The sequence below is a fragment of the Gigantopelta aegis genome, chromosome 7, assembly GCF_016097555.1.
Source record: "Gigantopelta aegis isolate Gae_Host chromosome 7, Gae_host_genome, whole genome shotgun sequence".
Lineage (NCBI taxonomy): Eukaryota > Metazoa > Mollusca > Gastropoda > Neomphalida > Peltospiridae > Gigantopelta > Gigantopelta aegis.
Genome location: NC_054705.1, coordinates 21,711,035 through 21,723,204, shown reverse-complemented (window position 1 = coordinate 21,723,204; position 12,170 = coordinate 21,711,035). Strand labels below are relative to the sequence as shown.

The following is a 12,170-nucleotide window of genomic DNA, read 5'->3' as shown; positions in this document are numbered from 1 at the left end:
TTAGCCGGGTGGCTTAAAATATATATATATACTGAGTGACGGTATAGAGAGATTTCATCCAGAGTTACGGTTTTGGCTACAGTGTAAGCGAGAAACGCCAACGTAAATAAAACAACATATTCACCAGGCCTATTAATTGTTCTGCATAGAACGAACTATATAAAACGAATTAACTGGTACAGCGGACCAAATATTTTGTCAAGAGTTATTAATTGCAGTGCAGATGATCGTATACACAACAAACTAAACATGTCTCAGCTAATATAATGGTGTCACGGTAAGGATTATGACTGTGGGTTGTTCCTGTGCTAAAATCGGCAAATAGAAAGAATAAAGAAATGTTTTATTTAACGACGCACTCAACACATTTTATTTACAGTTATAATTATGGCGTCAGACATATGGTTAAGGACCACACAGATTTGAGAGGAAATCCGCTGTCGCCATTTCATGGGCTACTCTTTCCGATTAGCAGCAAGGGATCTTTTATTTGCGTGGCCTTTGTTGAACCAGTTATGGATCACTGGTCGGTGCAAGGGGTTTACACCTACCCACTGAGCCTTGCGGGGCACTCATTCAGGGTTTGGAGTCGGTATCTGGATTAAAAAGCCCATGCCTCCACTGGGATTCGAACCCAGTACCTACCAGCCTGTTGACCGATGGCCTAACCACGACGCCACCGAGGCCGGTAAATCGGCAAATACAGCACCGCCTTCAGGTTATGTATTTATTATTTAATACTCTCATGTAAACCCCATCTTGTCATGTAAAACCTATGTGTTGATGTTCCCCCATATGCCGTTGCCCAACGGCCTGTGTGTAATGAAGTTCTGTAAAGTTCTGTTCTGGGTTGATAGCAATTAACATAATGCAACAGGTATGGCGTCACGTGATCTGATCGTATATTGTCAACTTGGGGTAGTTTTGAAGGTGAAACCGCCGTGTCTGTGCTCTCGGATAATGATGATAACACCCTTCTATACTGACCAGTGTCTTCAGTACCAGTTTCGGTTGATACTACATGCTCGTGTGCAATTCCATTTCCGACATGATCACAGATTTGCGATCTATGAGAGCGTCGCCAAGTACTGTCATTACAACACCTGACTAAAGTAAAGTTTGTTTATTTAACGACGCCACTAGAGCACATTTATTTTTTATCTTATCTTCGGCTATTGGACGTCAAACATATGGTCATTCTGGCACTGTTTTTTTTTAGAGGAAACCCGCTTCTGCCACATAGGCTACTCTTTTACGACAGGCAGCAAGGTATCTTTTATTTGCGCTTCCCACAGGCAGGATAGCACAAACCATGGCCTTTGTTGAACCAGTTATGGATCACTGGTCGGTGCAAGTGGTTTACACCTACCCATTGAGCCTTGCGTAGCACTCATGCAGGGTTTGGAGTCGGTATCTGGATTAAAAATCCCATGCCTAGACTGGGATCCGAACTCAGTACCTACCAACCTGTAGACCGATGGCCTAATCACGACGCCACCGAGGCAGGTCACACCTGACTAAATGAACGCTCAAGTGACAATTGATTTACCAAAGTTTTATTTATTTATTTATTTTTGCATGTATTCTAAATATAATTTTACCGGCCTCGGAGGCGTCGTGGTTATGCCATCGGTCTACAGGCTGGTAGGTACTGGGTTCAGATCCCAGTCGAGGCATGGGATTTTTAATCCAGATACCGACTCCAAACCCTGAGTGAGTGCTCCGCAAGGCTCAAGGGGTAGGTGTAAACCACTTGCACCGACCAGTGATCCATAACTGGTTCAACAAAGGCCATGGTTTATACTATCCTGCCTGTAGGAAGCGCAAATAAAAGCTCCCTTGCTGTTAATCGGAAAGAGTAGTGGCGACAGCGGGTTTCCTCTCAAGATCTGTGTGGTCCTTAACCATATGTCTGACGCCATATAACCGTAAATAAAATGTGTTGAGTGCGTCGTTAAGTAAAACATTTCTTTCTTTCTTAATATAATTTATTGCGGGGTACACCTTATATCGAGTTTGAATTACGAAAAGAATTCCAGTATGGCCGATTTACCGTGCGTCACTGCCGACTACTTGCTAATTCAATTACCGTCATTGTTCAGGAGTTAATGACCACATAAATCGTTCCTTTGTTCTGCAATTTCGATTGGAAATCCGGAGTAGACCGAATCCGGATTAGATAATAGTTTTATTCATATTAGATTAACGGTAGCTGGTCTGTTGTGGTTTAGACTTCAAACCATAACCATCCTATTGAAACAGGCAGATGGAGAAAAATACCATTATGTGATCGAATATGTCTCTTGTGTAATAATAATGATGTTGGCGACGAGTTTCGCTATATGTTCTCTGGTACATTCTTTGAAAATGAAAGGCACCATTATATATCTACATTCTGTAGATCAAAAGCCAGTATATATAAATTTCATAAATTATTTAATTCTAAAAAAGCCGGTGTTCTTAGAAAACTCAATGTTGCAAACTAATTATGAATGTTTTTAAGTCCTCTGGCTGATATCTTCTTATATATATATTTGTTGTTGTTGTTGTTGTTGTTGTTTTAATGTTTTGTTTTGTTTGTTGTTGTTTGTTTTTTTTTTGTTTTTTTTGGTTTTTTTTAAATAGCTGACTGTTGTTTTCATTGTATTACTACTGTTTATTTAATTTTGCCAACTAACGGTCAAATCCATTCATATTACTTCATATGTTTACATGTATATATATTAGAAAGAAAGAAAGAAATGTTTTATTTAACGACGCACTCAACACATCTTATTTACGGTTATATGGCGTCAGACATATGGTTAAGGACCACACATATTTTGAGAGGAAACCCGCTGTCGCCACTACATGGACTAATCTTTCCGATTAGCAGCAAGGGATCTTTTATTTGCGCTTCCCACAGGCAGGATAGCACAAACCATGGCCTTTGTTGAACCCGTTATGGATCACTGGTCGGTGCAAGTGGTTTACACCTACCCATTGAGCCTTGCGGAGCACTCACTCAGGGTTTGGAGTCGGTATCTGGATTAAAAATTACATGCCTCGACTGGGATCCGAACCCAGTACCTACCAGCCTGTAGATCGATGGCCTAACCACGACGCCCCCCAGGCCGGTGCCTGAGAGTAAATACAGTCCAGTTCAGTTCAGTTCAGTCGGGGCTTTGAAATCGTGCCAGTTTACACAGAAATCCGCATTAGGCAGAGAGAGATGTTTAAAGATGTTATCGACTAACAGAGACTTTTTTAACGATTGTAATTTCATATCAAATATATTTTTCTGCATAAAATATTAGTGGCTGTATATTAAACGTGTTTCTGATCGTTCTAACATTTGTACTGCGTTAAATTTCATTTTATTTCCTAAAATATGTTTTCGTACGCACGAAATTATTTGAAGACAAAATCTAGTTTGAGCTTCTTAGAAATATTAAGACGACCAGAAACACATTGAATATACAGACACTGATAGTCTAAACAAGAAAATATATTTTAAATGTGAGTTTTATCGTAGAAATATTTTATTAGTCGGAAACATCTTACAATGCAGCAAACTCAGGAATGTCCCTTTAAACAAAACAAACTAACTTTCCAATCCCATATGACATCTTTGAATTATACACAGACATCACTATGCTAGTGGTGAATTAAATGTGCTCCAATATACTCGGTGTTCCCTTTCTTTTTTCCCCCCATCATAATAATTATTGATATGTATATGCACTCGTCTCCAAATAAGATTCGAGTTTTAGCATCAATCTTTACCATAGAATAGCAAGCTTGAATGGAGCAAAGTGGTGGGGCCAATGCTACCCATAGCAGACGACAACATTTACCCTTTGGTTAAGTCTTTTTGAAAATGAGCAATAAAAAGTTTTCCGTTTTAAACGTGTTCTCTGTATGTTAAGGAAACAACCCTTTGATCACTTAAAGATAAACAAAATCTGTTACAAGCAAGTCTCCGCTTCTGCAAAGTATTGTCCCTTCAAATACCAACACCACGTACCTAGATAGACGAAGCCTACCTTTTATGAAACAAAACTCTAACAATGGAAAATTATTTAAATGTTTTAATGATAGTGAAAAAATATATAATGACAATATATGGAAATTCAGCGAAACTGAACATATAGACAATAACATATAATGATGAAGTTCAAAATGTCTTCTTCTTTTTTTAATGTCAATGATTGATCAAGATAATTGTTTTGTTCTTTACATAATTATATAGCGAGTATCATGGATTGCGTCCCTTGTTACGCTTCGACACCACGTCACTAGATGTCTCCAAGGACGGCTGTGTCCCCTGGGGTTTCCTTCCAATGTGGTGGCCACGTGGTCTTGACACTGGGTCGGTCTGTGAGTCTGTTGTAGTAGGCATCAAGTGCAGACCACTTCTCCATCTTTAAGCCGAGTCTCTTGGCGATGGCGAGGTATGGGTACAATGTACAGTCCGCCATTGTGAAGGACGTCCCGGCGATAAACGCATTAGCGCCACCCTGGTCAAATAATGAACATCATGGTATTAGAACACATAATTGTAGCCCGTGTATATTTCTCTCTCTCTCTCTCTCTCTCTCTCTCTCTCTGTCTTTTTGTCCGTCTATCTAAATATATTCCCTCTCTGTTTTCTCTCTTTTTTTTCTCTCGGTCTCTCACTTTGTGCTGTCTCCCCCTCTCTCAAATCCACTAAAAATACGCGTTTAAGAGTGGGTAACTAATGTTTTATACGGACTATTTGAATTTTTTTTACAATAATTGAGACGAAATTTGGACACAAGGTAATGGCGGTAATATTCATTCAGAAAACCTATGCTGAGTAGGGCCTCCATGAGACCAAAATATTGGACTCGAGTACTCGTGAGTCAAACTCGACCCGGACCCGAGTACCCGACACTTACATTAGATGACGATGAGATTAAGGAGCAAAGTAAAATAGCATTATGCCTTTAAATTCCAGCGCTGAACATGGATGCCAAATCATACCATTGTATTGCATTTAGAAACCGGTTGATACGTTCAGTATTGTGACGGACAGCCAGATTAAAACGAAATACTAGAGCATGATCATATAATTATTGTGTAACTTATATCGTTGATTACCTACTGCTTAAATGATTGTCCTACATTGTCCATTGTGTTATAGTTGATCATTGTGGCTTCGTGGCAGGCCATCGGTCTACAGGCTGGTGGGTAATGGGTTCCAGATACCGACTGCAAACCCTGAGTGAGTGCTCCGCAAGGCTCAGTGGGTAGGTGTAAACCACTTGCACCGACCAGTGATCCATAACTGGATCAACAAAGGCCATGGTTTGTGCTATCCTGCCTGTGGGAAGCGCAAATAAAAGATCCCTTGCTGCTAATCGGAAGAGTAGCCCATGTAGTGGCGACAGCGGGTTTCCTCTCAAAATCTGTGTGGTCCTTAACCATATGTCTGACGCCATATAACCGTAAATAAAATGTGTTGAGTGCGTCGTTAAATAAAACATTTCTTTCTTTTCTGCACCTTGTACGGGTACTAGAGTCCTGCGAACGGACTCAGTCTTGCTAGATTCGACCCATGCCCGAGTACTCGTGGAGACCATAAATTGCTGAGAGTATATTAGTCACACTATTCTATATTTTTCAATTTCGCTCGGTGATGTGGGTGAATGTGGTGAGGAAAATGCCAAAAACATTTAACCTTACCTTTTTCAGCTTCTCATCCCAAACGGTCATTTCTTTTCTACAAGCCTCATATTTTTCTTTGAGTAAATTCTGGAAAAATAAACACAATTTTGAAGGGGGAACAAATATATTTGTAACAGCTGAATGGAAGAAATGACACGTTATAATAGTATGGTCAGGAAAAGAAGCAACTGTTCAGAATGGGGACAAGAACTTTCTAAACGAGATCCTTCAGTATACATATGAATACGAACGTGTATTATGGTAATCTTTCATAGACATATCAACCTGGCCAATATATTAAATGTTCCCAAATATGGATTTGTTGTGTGTGTGTGTGTGTGTGTGTGTGTGTGTGTGTGTGTGTGTGTGACATTTAAATATTAACAACATTATCATTTTAAGTCTACTCTGATCACACTTGAAAGCAAAATATAAAAACAGCTCGCTTAAGCTAAAACACAATAAGAAAAAACAACAACAAACAAACCAAAAAACGGGGAAAAACAATCACACAATAACCTAACCCCCCCCCCCCCCCCCCCCAAAAAACAAAAACCCAAAACCCAAAACAAATTCCCAACCCCCACCCCAAAACAAACAATCAAACCAATCTTTAATGTATATTCTCTGATGTAGCTAGATCGTTACAAACCCCTTTGGTACACCAGTCACAGAACACTCATTATTAGGACGTGTATATCTATATTGGGTGGTCGACCCTGTAGCCTAATGTACGTGAGAGAACGACCCAGCGAATTGCCACAGCTTCAAGAACGTGATTTACTACCGTTGACGCATCTACACCTCCCTACTTACCTCGTCGATTTTGTCTTTGGGGGTGAACATCTTGTAGTGAATCAGTTTCTCAACAAATATGTCATGAAGGTTGGCCAGCTGAAGACAAAATAAATAAATAAATAAATAAATATGCGAGTGAAGAAACGATCGAATGAATGAATTAATGTATTAAGTAAAGTATGTAAGTAAGTAATAAAATTAAGGTCGCTGTGGTAATACAAACCTAAGCCCAATGGTAAAGCGCTCGCTTGATACACAGTCGGTCTAGGATCGATCCCCGTCGGTGGGCCCATTGGGCAATTTCCCGTTCTAGCCAGTGCACCACTAATGGTATATCAAAAGCTATAGTATGTGCTATTCTGTCTGGTGGATGGTGCATATTAAAAATCACTTGCTACTAATGGGAAACTATAGCGCGTTTCCTAAAATTATATTTCAAAGTTACCAAATGTTTTGACATCCAATAGCGCAATGTGCTCTACTGGTGCCTTTTGATACACTCACCTCGTGGAACACTTGGTAAACCTTGGCCCTTTCCGCTTTGTCGTCGGGGAGCAATTTCGCACCATTGTTTGGGTATGCGCTCTAAAAGAGGAAAGAGACATTAAACGAATAATGTCTAGGCATTATGTTGACATAGGCAAACAAATATATTTACCGGACTGTGTGTCAGTGCACGCACACACGTGTGTGTGTGTGTGTGTGTGTGTGTGTGTGTGTGTGTGTGTGTGTATGTGTGTGTGTGTGTGCGTGTGTGTTCTTTTGTGTTGTGTGCGTGCATCCGTGAGAGACAGACAGAGAAACAGATAGCGATAATATGAAGAGAGAGAGAGAGAGAGAGAGAGAGAGAGAGAGAGAGAGAGAGAGACAGACACACACACACACAGAGAGAGGGGGGGGGGGTAGGATACACAATAGAGAAAGAAAAAGAGAGTAAGAAAGAGCTAGAAATTGTTTTGCAAAATGACAAAGCGAGATACACACAGACACCCACGTATGCATGCACATACATATATACATACACACAGACAGACATACAGAGAGACAGACATGCTTGTATACAGACAGACAGACAGAAAGGCAGTAGACAGGCTGACAAAGGGAGACAGTTTGTCTTCAGGTAGGCCTATTCGATAATGGAAAGAAAAACGAAATTTATAAACAGTAGGAAAGAAAGAGTGCAAAAATGAGAGAAACAGACAGACAGACAGAAGGATAACTGGAGACACTTTACCTCCAGATATTCGATAATGGCATTCGATTCGTTGACCACAATGTTGCCATCCTTAAACGTTGGAAGCTGAAAGATATGATAATTATAATTACAGACTACATGCACTAGCATCTCGTTTGTGTTACAATGAGGTCAAATGGCGCAGTCTTCACTACTAGTAAAAAGATAAATATCATTTGTTTTTCGATGTCCTAGAGGTACAAAGTGTAATATAACACAACATAACGTAACGTAACAGAGTAATGTAAATTGTAATTGAACGGAACAAAGTAATGTAATGTAACAGTGTAATACAATGTAATCCAACGCGATAGAAAGCAGTGTTGTGTAATACAATGTAAAGTAATTTAATATAATACAATGGGACTAACGTAGTGTAAAGTAGCGTAAAAATAATGTAATATAATGTAATATAAATAAATCTCTATTATATGCATTACAATATAATGTCATCTCATTGGTCCAGCCGTAGCAACGTGAGTTTGTTTATTGCTCGACGAACGTAAACAAATACGTCGTCAGAGAACGTCATGTCTGATGGCGTCACTTTATATTGGTATTTTGCTTTAGTGATCGTTATTATTTTAGAGACAAAAAATACACCAAAATAAAACACGAACTTTTTGCGTTATTATTAGAAAGTATGTTTTAAATTTAGTTATAGGAATTGTGTGTTATTTCTTTTACGTTCATCTGGGTTTTAAAAATAAATAAATAAATAAATAAAAACAAAATAAATAAATAAATAAATAAAATAATAAATCTAAAAACTTCGCCGATTTACAGTTTGCAGATGATTCTTTTTCTTCTTATACCCCGATGAACGTAAAATAAATAGCAGACAATCCTTAAGTAATGTAATGTAATGCAATGCAACTTAAAGGTGCAGGCGCTACTTTTAGCCCGTGAAAATTGACAGTAATCTTAGTTAATCTACACACCTGCAAAACGTTTGGATAATGTTATAACATCGAAAAGCTAAAGTCTGTGATGTTTAAACGGGAAAATACCGTCTAAATATAGACTACTTGTCTCAATAACCATTATTTCTGAGACGAACGTGCGTTTTTAGATTATGAAAAAAAAAGGTTTGTCCCTTTAATAAATATAATGCAAAACAATTGAAAGTTAAAACGTTTGTTTTATTTAACGACGCCACTAGAGCACATTGATTTTTTTATCTTATAATTGGCTATTGGACATCAAACATATGGTCATTCTGACACTTTTTTTAAGAGGAAACCCACTGTCCCCACATAGGCTACTCTTTTACGACAGGCAGCAAGGGATATTTTATTTGCGCTTCCCACAGGCAGGATAGCACAAACCATGGCCTTTGTTGAACCAGTTATGGATCACTGGTCGGTGCAAGTGGTTTACGCCTACCCACTGAGCCTTGCGGAACACTCACTCAGGGTTTGGAGTCGGTTTCTGGATTAAAAATTCCATGCCTCGACTGGGATCCGAACCCAGTACCTACCAGCCTGTAGACCGATAGACTAACCATGACGCCACCGAGGCCACATTAAACAATAATGTTAACAAAAGAGAAAACATAATACGTAACCCAACAGCTATATACATACCTGGCCTCGGGGATTCAAGGCCAATATCTCTTCACTCTTGTGTTCCTTCTTCTGAAACGAACACAGCTTGTTCTTGTAACCCCCGAACCCCTTTTCCTCTAGAGCCAACATGGCCTTCCAGCAAGGGATGCTTCCGGAACCCCAGTACAGAAACATGTTTTCAGCCGCCATCACTGTACCCAAATAACTTCTGCGCACTCACAGTACACGAACAACCAGAGCGAGAGAGCGAGAGATGAATTATTAGGTATATTTACCACCCAGAGGTCCTGAACTGTAAGGAGAGATCGTACCCAGTGTTCTATTTATATCGTCTGCTCGACGCGAAATTTGTGCATGGTCATGCGTGGTTATCAATGAGCTGAATGTCCTCGACAATCGGTGAATGAGAGGTCACCGAAAGATCTAGAATCGAGCACAACGGAATCTGAACACTCATGCTTAGTAGGATAGATTGATACCTGGGTGCCAGAGGCGGGTCCACAATTGTGTAAAGGGTTGCTGGTGCGGCAAGACGTGGAACACTGTAACTGCATACAAGTTTGTTTTGTTTAACGACACAACTAGAGCACATTGATTTATTAACCATCGGTTATTGCATGTCATAATTTTGACATCAGGGCCGTAGCCCCCCCCCCCGTCCGAAAAAAATCGGAAAGCATTATAGAAACTTAAAGTAAAGGAGTTTTAGACTATTAACTACTCAGTTGCCCCCCCCCCCCCCCCCCCAACAAAAAATCCTAGCTACGGCCCTGGACATGATATATATATATATATATAGAGAGAGAGAGAGAGAGAGAGAGAGAGAGAGAGAGAGAGAGAGAGAGAGAGAGTCTTAGAGAGGAAACCTGCTGCATGTTCTCTATTAGTAGCAAGGGATCTTTTATATGCACATGGTATACCAGCCGTGCATTGGCTGGAACGAGAAATAACCCAATGGGCCCACCGACGGGGATCGATCCAAAACCGACCGCACATCAAGTGAGCGCTTTACCACTAGGCTACGTCCCGACCCTGTAACTGGATAAAGAGAACATTTCATGAGTGGGTGCTGTTCTACGACTGGAAACTCCCACAAGCAACCCCAAAGGTAATTCTATATGTTTATAAATAATAAGATTTATTTTGGTAAGTTCTTACTATAACGATATCATTACCCAGGAGTTGCAGTTGTTTGTGAATACCTTTGGGGAATCTTCATCTTTGACAAATTTCTTTGTTCGAAACGAGCAATCGGAAAACAATTATATCTCAATCTCACTCTGTTGTAAATTGGCAACCCCCTCTCAATTATTATCTTGCGTCGCACCTAGATATATATAAGCAATATAGTCAGATATGGTTAGTGAAGTATGCAATGTCATCATTATTCGGCAATATTGTATAATGTTTTGAAGACCGACAACATTACATGTGTACAAATAGAACACAAACACGTAGCGAAAAAATCTGCATGATCATTGTAAATAATGGCTGTTATAGAAATTACCATAGCAAAGTTTGGAGGAGTGATTTGTGATTTTACCTGACATACTGAACATGTTAAAAAAAAAGAAAAAAGGAACAAATATTTAAACGCTTTGTTAAAGGCATATTGTCACAGACCATTGACCTATTTAATGGACTAACAAAGTATTACCTGAACAAATATAATTTGATTTGTCCCTAAATGTATTTTATTGAGCCATCTTCATAACCACCATAATGCATTTATTAATGACATTTTGTAAAAATAAATGAATTATGGCAATGGTCCATAATTCAAAAACTAAAATTGCCGAGAGGGATGACATGGATTTCACTCAATCATTGTTCAGTTAAGGTGATGCTATAGCTAGATTTGGTTTCCAACAATTAATGCAATTTTTATTTATTATCCATTTTTAGAGAAATAAGGTCCTTAAATCTGTGACAGTATGCCTTTAACGAAATTTTACAGACTATTTTTGAAACCTAGATTTGTCTTCATTAAGAACATTATAATTATTGATCGTGCTTTCAGTGGCGTAGCGTGGGCGGGGGTCACCGTGGCGGTTGCCCTGGGCGCAAAATTATGCACTGGTGGAAGGGACTCAGGGAGTGCTAACAGTCCACTGGTTAGGGGGCGCAATACCCACGCTGAAATGAATGGATGAATGAATGAATGAATGTTTAACGACACCCCAGCACGAAAAATACATCGGCTACTGGGTGTCAAACTATGGTAATGCAAACAAATAAGATGATGATCAACATCAATATAAAAAAAAATAAGATTTAAATAAAAACAGTGTAAAGAACTGTGCAAAAATAAAAATATCACAGATAGATACTGACTTTTACTCAAAATTTCAATTTGTGCTGTATTGGCCATTCTCAAAGAGAATGTTACAACCCTGCACCACGGTGAGGTTACAGCACGCGCAGGGGACCCACGCTGCGTGCTTTTACCCAGTATTGTTTTTATCTACCAAACTGTCTTCTATATTTTACAGAGACGGATCGGATAAATTTTGCGATAGTTATAATTTTATTATATATTAATTTTCTTTTTTGTTTACGATCACCCTCCAAACCTCCCCCAACGTTCCCTTGGCATTCCACCTCATGTCAATGAGACCCTCTAAATGGATTTTCTGGATAGATATCCGCTTTACATATCCACTATATTGTTTGTTTATTCTCCCGAAGGTGATGTTTTTTGGCGGGTTTTTTTCTCTTTTTGTTGTTTGTTTTCGAGCTTTTTCGTTTTTGTTCTTGTTTTTGATGCGTTTTTTTTTTTTTCTCGAATGGTTTTTAACTTGTTATGAACATAACATACAGTGGTCTTTTAAGATGGTTTTCAGTGGAAATATTTTTACAATGGGTTTTTACAATATATTCTTAATCCCACTGATCCCAAC

General features: G+C 39.1%; 1 protein-coding gene across 1 annotated transcript; it reads right to left on the bottom strand.

Annotated features, from left to right (window-relative positions):
- Window positions 1–4,055: 4,055 nt before the first annotated feature.
- On the bottom strand, window positions 4,056–9,565 carry LOC121377033 (glutathione S-transferase A-like). Its single transcript, XM_041504875.1, has 6 exons — window positions 9,289–9,565; window positions 7,703–7,768; window positions 6,973–7,053; window positions 6,487–6,564; window positions 5,689–5,757; window positions 4,056–4,499 (listed from the first exon to the last, which is right to left on the bottom strand). Exons 1-6 carry the CDS (start codon window positions 9,457–9,459, stop codon window positions 4,278–4,280), a joined length of 687 nt encoding a protein of 228 aa, XP_041360809.1. The 5' UTR covers window positions 9,460–9,565; the 3' UTR covers window positions 4,056–4,277.
- Window positions 9,566–12,170: the final 2,605 nt, after the last annotated feature.